The sequence below is a fragment of the Lithobates pipiens genome, unplaced genomic scaffold, assembly GCF_037356315.1.
Source record: "Lithobates pipiens isolate NorthernLeopardFrog02 unplaced genomic scaffold, aLitPip1_a1.2 Scaffold_13, whole genome shotgun sequence".
Lineage (NCBI taxonomy): Eukaryota > Metazoa > Chordata > Amphibia > Anura > Ranidae > Lithobates > Lithobates pipiens.
Window position 1 is genome coordinate 188,425,238 of NW_027507718.1, and position 22,915 is coordinate 188,448,152.

Sequence of the window (22,915 nt, forward strand, 5' to 3'; positions counted from 1 at the left end):
CAGCGACTTGGTCATCAGTACATATATTTACTAAATTTTACCAGATGGATGTAAGGCGGCAAGAGGATGCCGCTTTTAGGCACAGTGTACTGCAGGCAGCAGTATAAGTCCTCACATCTAATAGTGGCCTGCTTTGATATGTGTGAGAATACAGTAAGTCCCATTATTGTCAGTTGATGCAATAATAACCCCCATCATTGGTGTCAGAGGATACAGTAATAATGTCAGTGGGTGCAGTAATAAACACTAGAATTTTTTTTTAAACTTACCTCTGCACCACTCTTCCACTTCTTTTCAGCGCTGCAAAGAAGCTGCTTTCCAGGACTTTTTTTGATGCCCTGCCAGCGCAGCGCCTAAGTTTGAAGGCACTCAGGCTTTCACATTGGGATTTCAGATGAGGCTTCTTTCATGCGCTTTACAGGCGTTTTTTTAACACTAAAGCGCCTGAAAAATGCCCCAGTGTGAAAGGGGTCTTATACAATTTTCTTGTACAATTTCCCTTTAGATTTACCAAAACCATATAATATGAGGTCAAACCTAAACACTTTCCAATTGTATGCAATGAGGCAGGCCCTTGCACTGCATAGTTGAAGGTAAATCTAAAAGACAATTGTATAATGTGCAGCCAGCTTTAGATACCAGGGCTTCAGTGACTCCCCATTGCAGCCAAAACTAAAGAAATAGTCTTTGTCTTTAGATTTAGGCCCAGTACACAAGTACCAAAAATTGTCTGGTTCAGCAGGATCCAGCTGACTTTCCGCACATGTGTACTGCTGTCTATTCAACAGCAGCCGGTCTAACGAGTGGCTTCTGTTGAACAGTCTTGCTGGATAAACCAGCATTCGATCTTCGCTTGCAACCAAAATGGCTGTAAGCGCTGATCAGTGTATTCTGGTAGGGAGGGGTCACCCTGTCAGAATACAATAGCACATTGGGAGAGATCCCTGTATTACACATAATTTTGTTCATGCCAGGAATCTGTCAGTTTTTTATCTTTGTTTAACCTGCTGGTTGAACAAAAAAAGAAAATGAATGTGTATAAACAGCTTCAGCCGTTTGGACCACAATAGTAGCCAAAGAGCTAGCGCTTTCAGAAGGATCAATCTGCAATGGCCACCTCCATATACTCTCTGCACAAGTCTACTTTTATTGCTTTAAAACTTGTAACCCGTTTTGGCCAATTCGCAGGAAGCTGAAATTCTAATTGCCTTATTTCATGAATTGTGTGATTCTTCATCTGGGTAGGTTTGCATGAAAATATTCAAGCCAACTGAAAAGTCACAATTGGACAAAAAAGACAAAACAACAATTCCAGAGATCAGATTGTGAATAAGAGGATTGTATAACCACATTTTAACAAAGTAAATTATGTTCTATTCCCCCAGCCTTGTGCAGTCCTTGAGTCCCTGGACAGACCAGTTCCAGAGAATATTTCACAACCAGAAGACAACTCAGGTCAACCAGAAAATAAGGTACACATGGAAATGATTTACTCATAAAATGTGTAGTGATGGAAGTGAAATGTAAACATAAACCAGTTGCACAGGCCTAGGTTACAATGGTAGATGATTGTCATTGCCTATTTTATCATAGGTAGAGGTGGTGTTCTGGCTTTTGTCAATGCTGGCCACACGTGATAAGGATGACATGTCGCGCACTTTGTTGGCCATGTCCAGCTCACAAGAGAGTTGCCAAGCCATGCGAAGATCAGGCTGCCTTCCACTGCTACTCCAGATTCTTCATGACACAGAACAGGATGGAAGAACAAAGGACTCTCAGAATTTCAAAGATGCAAGGATGAGAGCCAATGCTGCACTCCATAATGTGATCTTCTCTCAACCCGATGAAGGACAGGCAAAGAAGGAGATGAGAGTCCTCCATATTCTTGAACAGATACGTTCCTATACTGAAACTTGCTGGGATTGGATGCTATGTCATGAGCAGAAAGATGGTGTAGTAGACAGTAGCCCAGGTACCTTGCAATATGTTGTATACAACTATTCCTAAGAGTTTGGTATCAACTGAATGTGTTAGATATGTAAGATACCAGAGATATGCTATCAAAGCATTACATTATTATTATTGTACTGGATTTATATAGCACTAATGCCATGTACACACGGATTTCTTGTCGGAAAAAGATATGACGGCTTTTCCGTCATAGCATGCTCTCAATCTTTTGCTGGCTGGAACTCTGCCAGCAAAAGACCAATGGAGCATACACACGGTCACATTTTCCGACGAAAAACTCTAATCGGTCTTTTGCGGGCCAAAATTCTGATCGTGTGTACGCGACATAACAGTTTATGCAGAGCTTTACAAAATGGAAGACGGTACAGGGACAATATAATTCAATACAAAATGAATCAGAGGGCCTTGTAATAAATAACTGTGAGGGATGAGCTGATGGAAAAAGTAAAAGTTTATAAGTTAAAGACAGGATAGGTTTTCAGGAACCGCCTAAAGGTAGATAGAGTGGTAGATAGGCAGATTGGGGTAAGGAGTTCCAGAGGATGGGAAAGGCTCTGGAGAAGTCCTAGAGGCTTGTATAGGAGGAAGTGACAAGGGTGCTAGATAGCTGGAGGTCTTGGGAGGAGTGAAGGGAACATTTTGGTTGGTATTTTGAAACAATGTTAGTGATGTAGTTGAGTGCATATTTGTGGATGATTTTGTAGGTTGTTGTTAGTATTTTGAATTTTATTACTTGGTTAAAGGGAAGCCAATGGAGGCATTGGTAAAGAGCCATAGCAGACACTGAATGGTTGGTAATGTAGATGAGTCTGGCAGCAGCATTCAAGATGGACTGAAGAGGGGATAGCCTAAGTAAAGTTAGGCCAATGAGGGAAGAGTTACAAAAGTCAAGCCGAGTTAACCAGGGAGTGAAATATAAGTTCTGTGGTGTCATTGATTAAGAAGGGTGTATTTTGGAGAGATTTGAAAAGGGATTTATTATGGAACTGAAAGGAGAGTTCAAAGTCCAGGATTACACCTAACATCCCAACATGCAGAGATGGATAGTTGTGTCATCGATAGGCATGGGGAAAGGAAATATTATGAACTCAGTATATATTGACTTTGAGATTATCCAAAGCACGTGTCAAATTCCAATATTTTTTAGCCCAAAATCTTTAACTGAAAATAGCACAATTTAATGCTGCCAATATTCTTACTGACATATAGCAGAAAATGACTTATTAATGCAAAACTGAAAAAATCTAAATGCAGAATTACCTGAATATACCATATACTGCATTGCACCTGTCTTGAGAAATGTCAACTGAAATGCCACACTAAAGGTTTTGAAGAAAAACATTTATTAGGAATAATTAGAAAATTAAACAAATAATAATAGTGGACAGAAGAGAAATGCAGAAAGTGCAACAGTCAATTTACAAAGTGCAGAAGTCATGAGTATGTCTGGAGCATGCATTGTGTAGACTGGTCAGGTTAGGTTTGCTTTATATTAGTGAACAGTTGTGAAGTACCCTTCTTATACTGGTGGTCAGTGGGAGAAGAGCCAGCTTACATTGCTGATTTACTGGAGAAGTAGCCTCTTATATTGGTGACCAGAATAGTGCCCTCTTACACAAGTGGTTAGTGTAATGTTTCCTTATCATGATTTTAAGTGGTGAAGTGCACCATTACATTGGCAATTCAGTGAATTCAGACTCAAATTGGTGGTCATCGGCAAAGTGCCCTCTCTCATTGGTTGTCAATGGGAGTTTGGCAAAGGAGATCAATAATGTCAGTTTTATGGGACATACTAAAACATTTAATGTGAAAATGGCTTAATGTAGCTTAACGTGTAATAAAGTGCCTAAATCTCAATCAATTGTCTTGAAACTTTGCACAGCCAAACTTTCCAAACCTATTCTAGAAGTTTTATGCATTTCGGTGTTCCACAAGGCAAACTAGGAACATTAACCTCCCTGGCAGTATGATTATTTCTGATTTTAGGTGCTGAAAGTGGTACAATTATTTTGCATGGAAATTTGGCGTTTTATATTGTAGGCCTGCAATTCTTAGAAATAACTCTCTTAAATTTGTTCAAACAAGAGTCTAGTAGACATCCCGGGTATGATAAAGTTTATAATATAATAAATAACTATAAATAATGATAACAAATAATAATAAAAATTATTCAATAATGTAATCAAATCCAAAAACACTGAAATTTGCTCATTTGCAGAATTGTCGCTGTCATTAGATTTAGTGTTTGATGACGGATCTCCCCACAAATCGCTATCACTCAATTGTGCAAGTAATTCTAATTTATTATCACTGTTTTCTAGCTGGTCTAAAATCACTTTTGACATAAAGGGACACTTTTTGGTTGCTATAGACAATCTTCAAATTCCAGGCAGAAAAAAAACAGTATTTATAATATAAAAGTGCATGCAGGGCACTGGACAGACCACTAGAGACAAAGGGGTTGTAATTTTTTTATACAGTACTGTAATCTGTAAGATTACAGTACTGTAAGTGTATTGTGTATTTTTACTTTTTTTAATTTGGCGCCGATCTCCACTCCCGTGCGTCATAACGTCGCAGGGAACGGAGCTCGGCGGCACTCGGGCACTGTGTGAATCGAGCGGAGGACGGCTCGCACACACAACGGGGGGACATCGCTGGATCCAGGGGACAAGGTAAGTAAGTCTCCCTGTATCCAGCAATGCGATCCGAGTCTGACTCGGGGTTACCGCTCGTGGTACTGAAATCCCAGCCCGAGCCAGACTCGGGATTACCGCCAGGGAGGTTAAGTTTGTTTTTTGGGGAGCTTAATGTGGCCTAACATACAAAAAAGACCTTAGATGTTAAATGTTAACCAATTCCCCCCAAACGTCACACAGTAGAAGACCCTGTCTATGTTAACATACTCATACTCAGATAATTTGGTAAATCACACCTAAAATTATTCACATTAACCTCCTTAGCAGTAATTCTGAGTGTATCTTGGGGTGGATTTTCAGTACCAAAAGCGGTAACCCCGGGCCACATTTGGGATCGCATTGCAGGACCCAGGCAAAGTTACTTACCTTGTCCCCAGGATCCTGCGATCCTCCTCGCTCTGTGTGTGAGCTCACCTCCGCCGGATCTATTACAGTGCCAAGATACGTTCCCTGCGAGCGTTGCGACGCACGGGGATGGAGTGTGTCCCTTTACATCAAAAGCAGTTTTAGACCACCTAGAAAACAGTGATAATAAATTAGAATCATTTGCAGAATTGAGCGATAGTGATTTGTGAGGAAATTCATCATCAAACACTGAAAGTAATGACAGCGACAATTCTGCAACTGAGCAAATTTCAATGTTTTTTATTTGATTACATTATTGAATAATTTTTATTATTATTATTTGGTATAATTATTTATAGTTATTTATTATATTATAATTTATGATTTCATGTTTCAAACGTTATCATACCTGGGATGTCTACTAGACTCTTGTTTGGACAGATTTAAGTGTGTTATTCCTGAGAATTACAGGCCTACAATATAAGACGCCAAATTTCCATGCAAAACATTGTACCGCTTTGAGCATCAAAAATCTGAAATAATCATACTGCCAGGGAGGTTAAGCTATATTTTACAATGCTAAAACATTTAATGTGAACAGTTTAAAGCAGGGGTCCGCCCAAATGAAAAAAAAATAAAAAATGAAAAGCCAGTAGCTACACATACTGCAGCTGCTGGCTTTTAATAAAATGACACTTACCTGTCCTGGAGTCCAGCGATGTCGACACCGCAGCTGATGTTTCCAGGACACTATTCACAAAAAGAAAGCCTTGTTTGTCCTTAAAAATAAATATATGCATGTATCACGTTGTTATCTTAACCACTTCAATACAGGGCATTTATACACCCTTCCTGCCCAGACCAATTTTTAACTTTCAGCGTTCTCACACTTTGAATGCCAATTACTCAGTCATGCAACACTGTACCCAAACAACATTTTTATCATTTTTTTCAAACAAATACAGATTTCTTTTGGTGGTATTTAATCACCACAGTTTTTTTTTATTTTTTGCAACATAAGTGAAATTTTTTTGAAAAAGAAACACTTTTTTTCGCTTCTATTATCAAATTTAGCAAATAGGTCTTTTTTGTTCATAAATTTGGGTCAATTTGTATACATTTGCCAAAATGTATACTGCTACATCTCTTTGGTAAAAATAACCCAAATTAGTGGATATTATTTAGTCTCTGTGAAAGTTATAGAGTCTCCAAGCTATGGTGTAAATCATTGAAAATTGATCACACTGACGGCCTAACTCAATTCTTGAGGCCCTGAAATATCAGGAAAGTACAAATACCCCCCAAATGACCCCTTTTTTGAAAAGTAGATAGTCAAAGGTATTTAGTAAGAGGCATGGTGAGTTTTTTGAAGTTGTAATTTTTTTCCCACAATTCTTGGGAAATTGAAGAATTTTTTTTTTATATATAAAATTGTCATAATAACGAAAGTTATTTCTCACACACAGCATATGCATACTTCCAATTACACCCCAAAATACAGTTACTGCAAATGCAATACTGCTACTCCTCCCGAGTATGGTGATACCACATGTGTGCGACTTTTACACAGCCTGGCCACATAGAGAGGTCCAACATGTAGGGAGCACCATCAGAAGTTCTAGGAGTATAAATTACACCTCTAATTTCCTAACAACCTATTACAATTTTGAAGGCCCTGGAGCACCAGGACAATGGCATTACCCACAATATGACCCCATTTTGGAAAACAAACACCCCAAAGTATATTCTATGAGGCATTATGAGTCTTTTGAACAGTTAATTTTTTTACACAAGTCTTCAGAAACCGTGGAAAAAAAATAAAAAAATTGTATTTTTATTTTTTTACACAAAGTTATCAATTTATAAGATATTTACAAACACATAGCATGTATATAGCAAAAATTACACCCCAAAACACATTATGCTACTCCTCCTGAGTATGGCGATACATGTGTGAGACTTACACAGCCTGGCCAAATACAGAGGCCCAACATTGAAGTACCACCTTCAGGTGTTCTAGAAGCATAAAGTACACATCTTATTTCATTCCTACCTATCACAATTTTGAACGTACTGGAGCACCAGGACAGATGAATTACCCACAAAATGACCCCACTTTAGAAAGCAAACACCCCAACGTATATTCTATGAGGCATGGGCTGCAGATAGGTACTCGGTTACCCTGATGGGCTGGTGACAGGTACTCCGGTACTCTGATGGGCTGGAGATAGGTACTCAGGTACTCTTATGGCCTTGTAACAGGTACTCGGGTACTCTGATGGCCTGGTAACAGGTACTCGGGTACTCTGATGGCCTGGTGACAGGTACTCGGGTACTCTGATGGCCTGGTGACAGGTACTCGGGTACTCTAATGGCCTGGAGAAAGGTACTTGGGTACTCTGATGAGCAGAACAGTGCAGGATAGGCACAGCAGTGTGTCCCTCCTGGGACTCCCTCCTCCTCCTCCTGTGTAGATGTGGGAGGTGGCTTTGGTCTGCTCCACTGTGTGAGACAGGGAGACAGCTGGAGAGATGCGAGAGATCAGGGTAGGGGGTGAGGACCTGCGGCATTAGCAGTGCCACTGCCCGCAGGTGTCACCCCTCTGGCAGGAGTTACCCGGTGCGCGTCCCACCCCCCCCCCCCCCAGCGACGCCACGGAGCTCTTTTTACATGAATCTGTTCACATTAAATGTTTTAGCATTGTAAAATATAGCTTGTGAATAACTCTTGGTGTGATTTACCAAATTAACTGAAATATTCAGAATATGTTAGCATAGATAGATTCTTCTATTGCGTGAAGTTTGGGGGAAATTGGTTAACATTTAAGGTATTTTTTGTACATTGAGCCACATTAAGCTTCCCAAAAAACAAGCTTAATGTTCCTAGTTTGCCTTGTGGAACACTGAAATGCATTAAACTTCCTGGATAGGTTTGGGAAGTTGAGAACTTAGGGGGTGCAAAGTTTTAAGACAATTTATTAAAGTTTAGGCACATTATGGTACATTAGGTTCTTTTTACACTAAGCCACATGTTTTGGGATTGTAAAATATAGCCTAATGTGAAAAGCTTTTGGTGTCATTTACCAAATGTTCTGAAATTTTCAGAATATGTTAACATAGACAGAGTACTCTATTGTGCGAAGTTTGGGGGAAATTGGTTAACATCTCAGCTCTTTTTTGTACATTAAGCAATATTAAGCTCGTCAAAAAACAAGCTTAATGTCCCTAGTTTGCCTTGTGACCAAAATGCATGAAACTTCTAGGATAGGTTTGGGAAGTTGAGAACTTAGGCTGTGCAAAGTTTCAAAACAATTGGGGTTTAGGCACATTATGGTACATTAAGCTCTTTTTACGCTGATTTAAGCTGTTCACATTAAATTTTTTAGCATTGTAAAATATAGCTTAATGTGAATAACTTTTGGTGTGAAACTTCCAGGATAGGTTTGGAAAGGTAAAAATGTAGGCTGTGCAAAGTTTCAGGGCAATTTAATTTATAATTCACTTTATTACATGTTAAGCTACATTTTTACATTAAATGTTTTAGTATGTTCCCAGTTTTACTTACCTGAAAGAGGAGCTGCTCTGCTCCTCTCAGGCTACTTTCACAATGAGGCGCTTTACAGGCGCTACAGCACTAAAAATAGTGCCTGTATAGCACCTGTAAAGTGCCCCTCCTGTATCTCCAGTGTGAAAGCCCAAAGGCTTTCACACTGGAGCGGTACGCTTGCAGGACAGTACAAAAAGTCCTGCAAGCCGCAACTTTGCAGCGCTGTAGGAGCGCCCCTTCCAATTGAAAACAATGGGGAAGTGCCGCTAAACAGCGGTTTTAACCCTTTTTCGGCCACTAGCTGGGGTTAAAATTGCCCACTAGTGGACGAATAGCACCGCTAAAACAATGGTAAAGCAGTGCTAAATATAGCGTTGCTTTACCGCCGACACCCACAACGCCCCGGTCTGAAAGTAGCCTTAAGCTTAAGCTGCTAACACTGACTCTGCCAAGTGATGTCAGCACCAGAACTTTTCAGACACCTGGGGTTGATTTACTATATAACTGGAGAATGCAAAATCTGGTACTGCTCTGCAAAGAAACCAATCAGCTTTCTTTTTTTGTCAAAGTTTAATTGAACAAAAGTTAGAAACTGAAGTTAGAAGCTGATTGGCTACCATGCACAGCTGCACTAGATTTTACACTTTACAGTTTTAGTAAATCAACCTCACTGTTAAAAGGTAAAGACTGCTTACAGGACAATGCACTCCCTTATTACCCGCTTTTGTAGAGGACCACTCTCACCACCCTGCAAATGGAATGCCACTGCTCTGCAATATACTGAAAGTACTGGTAAAAATCAACGTAGAGTAACCACGTGTTGGCCAGTAAACAGACTACTCACACATATGAGTACTCACCATGGCATCATAGATGTGAGTAATGAGGTTTGAGAATCCTATCATTATAGTCATAATTATTTAAAGCAAATCGTTAACTATGCTAAACTTTTAAAGCTTAAAGCCCTCTTTAAAGATATTCTCACAAAATGTCTGCTGTTACCTTTAATGGCCATAAAAACTTCCTCTGTGTGCTTCTCTTTAAAAAGTTTGGTTTATTACTGGTACCACTACCTAGCATCTTAGCCAAGATCTGCAAATTGCTAAAGCTATGACCAGTGAAAAGCACTGTTATTGAGAGTGGCAGTTGACAGGCCTTAAGGCCTGAGGTCAGTGACAAAGTGAAACTAGTATCAGAGGGGCACAAAGAGAAGAGTTTTCAAGCTAGTAGAAGATATCTCGTGGTTCCTGGTCTTAAGCTGAACTTTTAAAAGTTAGAAATGGTCAACAGATTCATAAAGCAAAGAGCTGTGACAGGACAAAAACCTATAAAACAAATTCATTAATTGTCCTACATTTTCTGACTTGTTAAAAGGAAACAACTGTAAATGTGTCATATTTATTAAGTTGAACGCATAAATATGTGGCATTGTTGCATCTGAATTTGCAAACTGATATATTTTCAGCTCCTGTGCCCGTGGAACCGCAAATCTGCCAAGCAAGCTGTGCAATTATGAAACTATCATTTGATGAAGAATACAGAAGAGCAATGAATGAACTAGGTAAAATGTGTATTATGCATTCACTGCCCAACCTCATTAAATAAATTACTGACAAAATTATGTTAAGCTGGACTCCATACAGTTTTAAAAAAACACCATTAAATCTATCTATCTATCTATCTATCTATCTATCTATCTATCTATCTATCTATCTATCTATCTATCTATTATACATAACTAGCATACATAGTCTTTTTCCCACTTCTGCCAGACAAAACAAAAAATATGCTTACAGAAGGAGAGTGCAATCTGAAAAACCAGTTATGGCTGGCGCTCCAAATTTTTGGTGGGGGGCGCAAACAAACTAAAACATTCAGAAAAAATACTGAAAAAAAAACCATCAATTGCAGCCACTGTGTCCATCAAATGCAGCCACTTTGACCATCAAATGCAAACACTGTGCCCATCAAATGCAACCACTGTGCCCATCAAATACCGCCACTGTGCCAATCAAATACTGCCACTGTGCCCATCAAATGCAGCCACTGTGCCCGTCAAAGGTTGCCACTGTGCCTGTCAAATGCAGCCACTGTGCCCATCAAATGCAGCCACTTGTGCCCATCAAATGCTACCACTTGTGCCCATAAAATGCTGCCATCTGTGCCCATCAAATGCAGCCACTTGTGCCCATTAAATGCTACCACTTGTGCCCATAAAATGCTGCCACCTGTGCCCATCAAATGCAGCCACTTGTGCCCATCAAATGCTACCACTTGTGCCCATAAAATGCTGCCACCTGTGCCCATAAAATGAAGCCACTTGTGCTCCATCAAATGCAGCCGCTTGTGCTCCATCAAATGCAGCCGCTTGTGCTCCATCAAATGCTGCCACTTGTGCCCATCAAATGCTGCCACTTGTATCCATTAAATGCAGCTGCTTGTGCTCCATCAAATGCAGCCACTTGTGCCAAAAATGCAGCCACTGTGCCCCATCAATGCACTGTGCCTGTCAAATGCACTCTGAGTCCACCTTTTTTTGAAGCCTCTTAGAGCCTATGACTCTAATCAGGTGCTTCAAAAACACACCCCCGCCGCTGTAATTCAGGTGCCCGGCATTCAAAAAGTGCCCGGACGCCTGAAAATGGGGGATGGCTACATACTATGCATGAATCTATCCAGTCTACACAGAGGGTGTGGCATGACAGATGGGGAGGTGCCCAGGCGCCCCTAATGAACGCACCACCACTGGTGATAACCAATGTGGGGTTTCTCCTGCGTCATCCACTCATAGCTCAGGGACAATTTAATGCCCAACAGCAGAAAAATGTGGGTTCACCAATCTGGCCTTGCTCTCTGGCAAAGATGACTTCGATACAAGGCTAAACACAATTACAATGATGGTTAAAAAGTTATGTATATATGTTTTACCTGTGTGTTTAGCTGCTTTCTTGGAGTTCAGCTTTAATGTATAAGCAGCAATATATTACAATCCAGCTCTGAAGTGTAGCAGAATATTTGCCCAGCAAAAAACATCATCCTTCCCATTTCCATAATCCTCTCATCCAAACCATAATAACCACCGAATATAGCAACTAGAAGTTCTGCATGAGGAATCTGTGTCTGGTGCTTTCCATAGGTGGTCTACAGGCAATTGCAGAACTCTTAGAGGTAGACTACCAGATGCACAGAATGACCAGTGATCCACTCAGCCTGGCTCTAAGACGATATGCAGGAATGGCCCTTACTAACCTTACTTTTGGGGATGTGGTGAATAAGGTGAGAAATAAATAACACTTTTAATGTAGAATTAACATTATTATGGAACTCATTTATAACAGTACCTTTGATAACCTCTTGTCGCTCTTTGGGAAAATTGTCTTTTTTTTTGTTTTTGCTTATATGCACAATTGAGCCGTAGCAATTTGCACTAAAGCCGCGTTTTGACTGTTATGTATTTATTTTACATTATGTAAAAAAAAGCTAAAGCAAATCTTTGTGGAGCTGCAACTTTTCTACAGAATGCAGAATGCACTATGCATTATGTGCATAATTTAAAGCAACAGAGGTAAAATAGCATACTGAGAGGATATTAAATCCTACTGAACTTCTTGAACATAGACCTACAGGAGAACTAATATGTCAAATTGATGTTTAATTTACAATAGTTGCAGTCTGTGTTTAATTTCCCAGGCACACTATTTCTCTCTATACTAAATAAGGACAGTTGTGTTCCTTTCTCAGCATTGAGAAGTCTGATCATTTAGACACAACGGCCTTGACTTACTAAACATTGACAACACATCCATCATAAAGTATCTCATTTATCTGTATGAATTTTATTGTTTAATAATTTAAATTGATTAGTCAAAGAGGTGGATTTTACACAAGTTAACGTAACATTTTCAGCATTTTTTATTATTTCCCATATCCCTGTATAGTATGTTGTGTTCTTTAAGCTGCACATCCACGAGTCTTTTAAAAACATCCATACTGCCCGCTGCCACCACTAATTTTGGAACAGAGTTCCACATCCTTTTTGCCCTGACAGTAAAAAAACCCCTGTGCAGTTTAAGGTTAAACCACTTCTTCAATCTCAATCTCATTGTGTGGTCCTCTGTCCTCTTACACTCCCTGAAAGTGAATAGTTTTTTTCTATGCTGGGATCACCATTGAGGTATTTCTAAATCTCTATCATGTCCCCTCTCAAGCGTCACTTCTCCAGCAAGAATAAATTTAGTGCTTGTAGTCTTTCCTCGTAATTTAGGCCCTCCAGTCTCCTTATTAATTCTGTTGCCCTTCTTTGGACTCTCTCCAGTTCCAGCATGTGTTTTTTGAGGACTGGTGACCAGAACTGAACAGAGTACTCCAGATGTGGCCTAACCAGAGTTTTCTAAAGTGGCAGGGTTATCATTTTATCCCTGGAGTATATCCCCTTTTTTATGCATGCTAAACTTCTGCTGGCTTTGGTAGCTGCAGCTTCACATTGCATGCTATTGCTCAGTCTGTCATCCACCAGATCTTTCTCCATCCTTGGTTCCCCCAGCGGTTCTCCCCCTAGTGAGTAGTTTGCATTTTTTTTTTTTGCCCCCAAGTGCATTACTTTACATTTCTCCACATTAAACCTCATTTGCCATGTAGTTGCCCACTCCATTATTTTGTTCTGCTCTTTCAGTAAAATTTCTATATCCTGATGTGAAGTTATTGCCATGCTGTCGTCAGCAAAAACTGAGATTGAGCTATTTATCCCATCTTCTATATCATTTATGAATAAATTTAATAGAATTGGTCCCAAGACAGAACCTTGGGGTACCCCACTTAACACTCCAGACCAGTCTGAGTACATGTTACTTATCCCCAGCCTTTGGACACGCCCCTGTAACCAGTTTTTTACCCAAGAAACAAACCTTATGGTGCATGCCTGCAGACCTAAGCTTGTAAATAATCGTTTATGGGGAACTGTATTAAATGCTTTTGCAAAATCCAGATACACCAAATCCCCCCCCCCCCCCATCTAGATAACAGCTCATTTCCTTGTAGAATGTTAGCAGTCTGGCATAAATTACCCTTTGTAAACCCATGCTGATTACTACTAATAATACTTTTTTCTTCTGTAAATTTTTGGATACAGTCCCTTATCATGCCCTCCAATAATTTACCTACTATTGATGTTAGGCTGACTGGCCTGTAGTTTCCAGGGATTTGTCTCTGCCCTTTTTTGAATATTGGTACCACATTGGCTTTTCTCCAATCAGCTGGTACAATTCCTGTCAGCATGCTGTCCACAATGAATAGGAAGAATGGTCTGGCTATAACCTGACTTCTCTGAGCACTCTTGGGTGTAAGCCATTTGATCTTGGTGATTTTTTTGTATTAAGCTTATCTAGTCTTTTCTTGACTCCGGCCTCGGTTATCCACAAGGGTACACCCTGTGATGTGTCACTAATAGTACTGCCATGGTCGGTATACCGCTCCTTTCCCTGCATAAAAACTGAGGAGAAGAAGGCATTTAGTACAGTTGCCTTCTCTGTGTCATCTGTAACCACCCTCGTCTTTTATGTGGGCAATGTGCTCTGATCTTGCCTTTTTACTGTTAATATATCAAATAAAATGTTTAATTAAAAAAAAAATTATCTGGAGCTGGGCTTTAATTTACAAAGAGTTACTGGAGCTGGAGAACAAAGTTACTCTTGCAGTGTGGTCCATTCCATGAAGATATATGGTCATTTTGTCCAGGTATAGCACTACCCCCGTAGGAGTAGCTAGTAGCCCTGGTCCCCACTGCTGCGCAGCCAGTCACACAGCATTTCCTTCATATGTTCAATTTTGAAATAAGTCCTTGGCTTGTTTTTGATATTTTATTAGAGGTTGATAATTTGGATGAGGTAGGGAATTATGGAATGCCCAACTTGAAAAATGTCCAGAACTATGAACAAAAGGTTCAAATCCTCCCTATTTACAAAAAGTCCACTTTTCCTTCTTCCTGCACAAACATGTAAGGGGCATATAAGGGGCAAACCATTTGAAACTTGTTTTTCTGTTTTCCCCTTATGTAAAATCACTGCTATTCAACATTAAAAAGGCAATGTATTTGCAGATGAACATGAGTTAGAGATTTCACAGGAAATCTTGAAAACAATCATATTTACCAAGCCTTGTCTTCTCACAGGCCACATTATGTGCTCGGCGTGGCTGCATGCAGGCAATTGTTGCTCATTTGGCTTCAGAAAGTGAAGAACTTCAGCAGGTAAGAAGGTGTCTTCTGCATGAATTCTTTCTAAACCAGTGGATCAATATGAAGGTCTAATATGTCAACTGTGTGTATATTACAGGTGGCATCAAGCATACTAAGGAATTTGTCCTGGCGAGCGGATATCAACAGCAAGAAGATTCTGCGTGAAGTGGGCAGCGTTATAAGTTTAATGCAGTGTGCACTGCGTGCCAACAAGGTAAGGAGAAAAATAGAGTAATACACAGTTTCACTTCATCTGCTTCGTTTACATATCATATATATTTGGAAAGGGTCACTTAAGTTATTTTCCCAGGGTCTTCCCATTGCTACATGCGTTCTTTTAGGTGCACATTATTTGTGGTCATTGGTATATGGTGAATGTCACCTCAGCAGACATGCAAATGTGCTTGATTATGTACACAGGCTGCTGCCCTTCAATGCTGCCCAGTAGTTAGCGCCTAAATCTTTTAAAATTCTGGCATCAACACAGCCAACACCTGTGATAGTGTTCTGTTTTCCTGTTTTAGGTTCCAGTAGATGCTCATTGTGGACCTAGCCTGACCTACAAATCTTTGCTGTTGACCCTAGTCTGTTCTGATTCTATGTCTCATATAACAATCTGGTTTGATAATATAGGGTAGATTTACTAAAACTGGTGCACTCAAAATTTGGTGCAGCTGTGCATGATAGCCAACCAGCTTCTAAATCAAGTTTGTTAAAGTAAGCTTTGTAAATAAAACCTGGAAGCTGATTGGTTTCTATACAGAGCTGCACCAGATTTTTCATGCTCCAGTTTTAGTAAATCCTCCCCTATGTATATTCATTCTCCTGATGTGGTCCTTGTCCCTTCTTACTGCCTCTGGCCCCTGATGAGGACTCCTAACTTGACCGTTTAGCCATATCTTCTAGCCCTCTGCTACCACCGCTGACATCTAAGATTGATGTTAGGCCTGTCTGCAACTGCCCTTGGCTTTAGTAAATCAACCCCAAAGTCTTAAAGCGGACCTGCAGTCATTTTTTCAACATTCCATCTAATAAATCTTCTGCCCTTGTTGTTTTAACTTTTAATAGTAAAACATTTTTTTTCTGCCAGTGAATACCTTATACAGCCTATTTCCTGTTTTTTGTCTGGTCATTAGCCTAGGCTTATGATATCATGCACAGCTCTCTCTCTCACTCTTGTGTGAGTTTGCCAGGAAGGGAGGGGGTATGAGTTATAAGAGGGCTAAATAGAGCTGTAGGGTTGCAGAGCTGGAGGTGTGCCTCTGTGTGCCTTTGTGTAAATTTTTGTAAAAAGGCAGCAGCTTCAGCTTCCCACAGTTAAAATGGCTGCAACCAGACTTAGTGGAGGGAGATTTCTGCAGCATATTCGGCAAGTACAGAATCACAGTACCGTATATATAAAATAACATGCAATGTGGTTGGAGGGAAGCTTCAGAATAGCAAAGATTTTTTTGTTACAAATTATGTGAGCAGACTGCAGTTCCTCTTCAAGCAGATCTAAAAGATGGATCAACTTGGTTATAACCTTGGGCTGTTATAGCCGCTATCAGTAATCACTGTGTTCTCCCAGTGGGAACAGCGTTCCCCACCCCCCTGCTGAGAGAGCACAGTGACTCGTGGTTGCAGGAAAGAAATTTGCTCAGTCTATGGCCGGCCTTTACAGAAAAGATGACTGCTATAGGTGAAGACAGCTCATCATTCGGGATGGGCGAATAGTTCGGCCGAGCATAAATTCGCGCCGAACTTTGGTTGTTCAGATGTTCTGCAAAACACCGAACAATATGCGGTGTTCAGGGCAAATTCAAAAGCCACCGGAACTCCGTTAAAGTCTATGGAACACTAACATGAATAATCAAAAGTGCTCATTTTAAAGGCTTATATGCAAGTTATTGTCATAAAAATGTTTGGGGACTGGGCAGGACCCAGGTCCCAATCCAAAAAAAAGTTTATCAATGCAAAAAAAGTTTTAAAAACGGCCGTTTTTTCAGGAGCAGTGATTTTAATAATGCTTAAAGTGAAACAATAAAAGTGAAATATTCCTTTAAATTTTGTACAGGGGGGTGTCTATAGTATGTCTATAGTATGCCTGTAAAGTGGCGCATTTTTCCCATGTTTAGAACAGTCCCTGCACAAAATGACATTTCTAAAGGAAAAAAGTCATTCAAAAGTATATAATGAATTGTCGGCTATAATGAATTGTCAGTCCCGGCAATACAGATAAAAGTCATTGAAAAAAACGTCCATTACCAGGCCCTTTGGGTCTGATATAAATATTAAGAAATATTATGAAAATTTAAAAAAAAGGGCATGGTGATCCCCCTCAAAATCCATACCAGACCCTTCAGGTCTGGTATGGATTTTAAGGGGAGCCCCGTGCCAAAATAAAAAAAAATGGTGTGGGATCCCCAAAAATCCATACCAGGCCCTTATCCAAGCACGCAACCTGAAAGGCCATAGGAAAAGAGGGGGGATGAGAGAGCCCCCCCTGAACCGTACCAGACCACATGCCCTCAAAATGGGGAGGTTTTTTTTGGGGTAGCTCCCCAAAGCACCTTGTCCCCATGTTGATGGGGACAAGGGCCCCATCCCCACAACCCGTGCCCGGTGGTTGTGGGGGAATTCCCCATGGCTTTCCCGGGCATCAGAGGGGGGCGGGGCCACCCTGTTTATGGAACCAGGTGGCCCCGCCCCCTCTGATGCCTCAGGAAAGCCATAGAGAAGTCCCCATGCGTCAGAGGGGGCGGGGTCACCCGGGAACGTCACTGTGTGGCTATGCCCTCAGTTATATAAGAACTGTCAAAGCGAAGATGCGTCATATGGCGGGTGCATCCCATGGAGGCGGGTTGGTCGCGGCTTTGTTTTTTTCTGTGAATGAATGAATGAATGAAATACTTATATAGCGCACAATGCGAACTGAATCGCCTCTAGGCGCTGTCCATCGGTGGAGAGAGAGAAGAAGATGAATGGACTTTGTGGGACATTTTTATTCTTTTATTTTTTAATAAAGGACTTGTCCCAAGCTGTGTCTTGTCTTTTGTACCATTTTGACACTTATTTTGTGAAAGGGTAGGGGTATATTTGTACCCCGTTACCATTTCACACGGGGGAGGCTGGGATCTGGGGGTCCCCTTGTTAAAGGGGGCTTCCAGATTCCGATAAGGCCCCCACCCACAGACCCCCAATCCCTGGGCAGGGGTTGTGGGGATGAGGCCCTTGTCCCCATCAACATGAGGACAAGGTGCTTTGGGGGACTACCCCAAAGCACCCTCCCCATGTTAAGGGCATGTGGCCTGGTACGGTTCAGGAGGGGGGCCGCTCTCTTGCCCCCCTCTTTTCTTGTGGCCTGCCAGGTTGCATGCTCGGATAAGGGTCTGGTATGGATTTTTGGGGGGACTCCCGTGTCATTTTTTTTGGTTTTTTAAAATCCATACCAGACCTGAAGGGTTTGGTATGGATTGTGAGGGGGACCCCCACACCATTTTTTTTTACATTTTGGCACGGGGTTCCCCTTAACATACATACTAAACCTGAAGGGCCTGGTATGGAATTTGGGGGAACCCCCACACAATTTTTAAATTAATTTTGGTTTGGGGTTCCGCTTAATATTCATACCAGACCCAAAGGGCCTGGTAATGGACTGGGGGGATCCCATGCCGTTTTTTTAAATGACTTTTATCTGTATTGCTGGGACCAACAATTCATTACAGCCACAAGTTATTCATATAAGCCTTTAAAATTAGCACTTTTGATTTCTCCCATAGACAATTCATTATAGCTGCGAGTACTTTTAAATTACTTTTTTTCCTTTAGAAATGTCATTTTGTGCAGAGACTGTTCTAAACATGGGAAAAATGCGCCACTTTACAGGCATACTATAGACACCCCCAGGTATGAAATTTAAAGGAATATATTACCTTTATTGTTTCACTTTAAGCATTATTAAGATCACTGCTCCCATTTTTAAAACTTTTTTTTCCATTGATACATGTCCCCTGGGGCAGGACCCAGGTCCCCAAACACTTTTTATGACAATACCATGCATATAAGCCTTTAAAATTAGCACTTTTGATTTCTCCCATAGACAATTCATTATAGCCGCGAGTACTTTTAAATTACTTATTTCCTTTAGAAATGTCATTTTGTACAGGGACTGCTCTAAAGATGAGAAAAATGCACCACTTTACAGACATAATATAGACAGCCTCCCAGGTACAAAATTTAAAGGAATATTTCACTTTTATTGTCTCACTTTAAGCATTATTTAAATCACTGCTCCTAAAAAAAACATCAGTTTTTAAAACTTTTTTTTGCATTGATACATGTCCCCTGGGGCAGGACCTGGGTCCCCAAACACTTTTTATGACAATAACTTGCAAATAAGCCTTTAAAATTAGCACTTTTGATTATTCATGTTCGTGTCCCATAAACTTTAACGGTGTTCGTGTTTGGCCTGTTCAGTATGTTCTTGTGCAAACCGAACCGGGGTTTGTTCGGCCCATCCCGACTTATCATATCTGAGGCATTAGCCAGATTGTTTGGTTAAAGGTCTGCATATGTGCATCATGTTTTTAAATGAATCATGTTTTTTTTTTAAATTCAAGATTTGTCTGTCTTTTTCCTTCCTCAGGAGTCCACACTGAAAAGCGTGTTAAGTGCGTTGTGGAATTTATCCGCCCATAGCACTGAGAACAAGGCCTCTGTCTGCTCAGTTGAAGGTTCCCTTGGGTTTCTGGTGAGCACCCTAACCTACAAGTGTCAGAGCAACTCCTTGTCCATCATAGAGAGTGGGGGAGGCATTCTGAGGAATGTTTCCAGCCTTATTGCCACCCGTGATGACTACAGGTAAATCATCTTCATCTCTTGATTATTCTCTGTTAAAAAATAACTGAGCCTTTACAACCATGTAATTGGGCATGCTTCTATTGGCTCCATTGTCACACTGCTCAAGACTGCTTAGTAGTACCCAATTTTTGAACAGGAAATTAAACCAGTGAAAGGAAAATAATTAACATTGGGTTGACATTTTGATTAAACAAATATATATCCATCAATAGTGGCATTTATTAGCTAGAGGCAGTTTGGTTTTAAATTCTAACTTCAGTAAAATCAAGTTGACAGTGTGGGAATGGGTTAGAATGTTTCCTATGTGTTTATTGCCATCTGTGTCTTTATTTGAGAGATTTCCCCTAACTTTCTGGTAAAGGTTGATACCAGGACAAGAAGATAGGGCAAAAATCTGCAATGGGAATACAGACAGCAATTAGAACTTAAAAAGTTTGTGAACTCTTTAACTACTTCAATACAGGGCACTTACACCCCCTTCCTGCCCAGCTCAATTTTCAGCTTTCAGCGCTGTCGCTGTTTAAATGACAATTGTGTGGTCATGCTACACTGTACCCAAACATAATTTTTATAATTTTGTTCCCACAAATAGAGCTTTCTTTTGGTTGTATTTGATCACCTCTGCATCTCTGATTTTTTGCTAAACAAATAAAAAAGACCTAAAATTTTGAAAAAAAATAGTTTTTCTTTTGTTTCTGTTATAAGATTTTGTAAATAAGTACGTTTTCTCCTTCACTGATGGGCATTGATAAGGCGGCACTGATTAGGTGGCACATATGGGCACTGGTAGGCGGCACTTATGGGCACTCATGGGTGGCACTGGTGGGCACTGAAAGGCTGCACTGATGGGAACTTATGGGTGGCACTTATATGCGGCACTGATGGGCACTGATAGGCAGCACTGCTGGGCACTGATGGCATTGGCAGGCATTGGGGATGGGCACTGATTGGCATTTCCCTAGTGGTCTAGAGTGGCATACCTGGTGGTCCAGTGTGGTGGCAATCCCTGGTGGTTCTGGCAGCATCCTGGTGGTCCTGGGTGGGCATCTAAGGGGGGCTGCACTGATAAACAATCAGCACAGACCCCCCCTGACAGGAGAGCAGCCGATCGTCTCTCCTCTACTCGTGCCAAGTGAGGAAATTATGATCAACGACTCTTCCTGCTTACATCGTGATCAGCCATGATTGGACACGGCTGATCATGTGGTAAAGAGCCTTCATCAGACTGACACACCACATCACCGATCACCGCGATGCGCGCTCCCACAGGCGCGTGAAAGTGGACATTCTGGGAGGGCCTAATATGAGGTCCACCCAGAATGAGACCCGCCGTTCTGGGAGGGCGTCATATGAGGTCCACCCAGAACGAGACCCGCACCGCCCCGCTGGCGGCGGGCAGGTGGAAAGTGGTTAAAAAATTGTGTATATTATGGTAATTTGTGACTCCACTGGAGCTTTTTCCCTTACTTTCTGTCCCAGGTACGGGGAATGGAATTTGAGGGGGAATCTCTCTAATAGAATCAGCAACAGCAGCAAAACATTGCAAAAGTAATATGACTTTCTTCAAAAAATACAAATTTTTTGACTGTAGCTGGGAGCTTGTCTTCTTTGCAGGAAGCCCTTTTAGTGCATTGCCTTAAAGCGGAGGTCCACCCTAAAGTGGACCTTCCGCTCATTGGAATCCTCCCCCCCTCCGGCGCCACAATTGGCACCTTTCAGGGGGGAGGGGGGTGCAGGTACCTGTACAGTACAGGTATCTGCACCCACTTCTGGGATAGCTCTCTGCGGAAAGGGGCGTAGATCTACGCCCCTTTCCGAAAGTCCCCCGCTGCCTGCTGGGAAACACACAGATCCCAGAGGCAGCGGGTCCATCCTTATTGCGCAGCGCGACTCGCGCATGCGCAGTAGGGAACCAGGAAATGAAGCCGAAAAGGCTCCACTTCCTGATTCCCATACCCAAAAAGGCGGCGGCAGCACCCGAGAGACGATCGAGAGATCGGCTTCAGGTGCCGACATCGCGGGCGCGCTGGGCGGGTAAGTGTCCTTATTTTAAAAGTCAGCAGCTGCAGTATTTGTAGCTGCTGGCTTTTAAAAAAAAAAATGGCGGAACTCCCGGCGGACTCCCGCTTTAAAGCAGAAGTCAAGCGAAACAGTTGAAATACATATATGCTATGTAAACTGTTTCCACACTAAAATATTTAGAATTCTGCTCAGGCATTCTTATTTACCTACAGTAACTCTGCAACTATATAACCAAAGGTGACAGTGTTATACAAAACCTGCAGCTGCATTGTTCCTCTGTAGGCTCCATAGTACTCACAGGGAGAGGTGTCAGAATGGACACTGCAATCCCCAGTGACCTTTGGAGTCCATCTTCATGGTATAGCCCTTGTAGATAGGGAACCCTGCCAGTGTTTGGCATGCTTTTGTGAGTGTTTGAGTGTTGGGGATGGATAAGACAGGTACCCCGCTGGTTAGGGAGAGAGAGAGAAGCTTAGGGAAAGGTACCTGCTCAAGGAGGGACAGAATAGGGACATTGCTGTATTCCTCTTATTTATCCCGGAACTGCTGCTACCATGCTCCTGTCATCTAGAACTGCCACTAGCTGTGTTTTGCCAGTTAGCCATCCCTCCAGCAAATACCATCCTGGTAAAGTGGACCCTGCCTGTAATAGTGCCTTACTGTGTACATGTGAGAAACACTGCTGTATTTTCTGTGAGAATGTTGTATAACTTCAACTGTAACATGTGCATTAATTCCTGGACTAATGGCCTATCTGGACCTATACCGTCTTGGAGTAATAGACACTGACAGTGTTGTAATAACACTGTCCAATAATAACACTAGGCCAATAGTGTTAGCGTTACTGACATATTGCTGTCACTCTGTACTATAGTATTTTCAAATACAAGAACTTAAACCTATTGTAGGTCTCTGTGTGAGTGTTCCCCAGCTACTGGGTACCACAACTTCTGGCCCTGCCCATATTATGTTTTACAGCTAGTCAAACCATATATACTTTAGTATAACCATATCTATATCTAATTAGGATTATGTATATACATAACACTGATTGGAAAATGAATTAGACGTTGTTGTCCACCTTGGTATCGGTATTTCACACCAGTTCACATGTATTGGTCATATGTATGACTCTTATTGATTGGCACTATCTGATATAGCTATCGATGGACATCAACTTTATTGTGTTGCTAGTAGCAGCTATCCTCTAACTACCTCAATCAATAATGGTTTATTTAATAACCAACAATATTATTAT

General features: G+C 41.2%; 1 protein-coding gene across 2 annotated transcripts in view; it reads left to right on the forward strand.

Annotated features, from left to right (window-relative positions):
* Nucleotides 1–22,915, forward strand: part of APC2 (APC regulator of Wnt signaling pathway 2) — a 105,910-nt gene that overhangs the window by 76,475 nt on the left and 6,520 nt on the right. For both annotated transcript variants that reach the window (XM_077475999.1, XM_077476000.1), the window contains 7 exons: nt 1,386–1,472; nt 1,594–1,972; nt 10,027–10,122; nt 11,698–11,837; nt 14,728–14,805; nt 14,891–15,007; nt 19,421–19,635. In XM_077475999.1, coding sequence (XP_077332125.1) covers nt 1,386–1,472; nt 1,594–1,972; nt 10,027–10,122; nt 11,698–11,837; nt 14,728–14,805; nt 14,891–15,007; nt 19,421–19,635 — 1,112 coding nt within the window. The remainder of the gene's footprint in view (nt 1–1,385; nt 1,473–1,593; nt 1,973–10,026; nt 10,123–11,697; nt 11,838–14,727; nt 14,806–14,890; nt 15,008–19,420; nt 19,636–22,915) is intronic.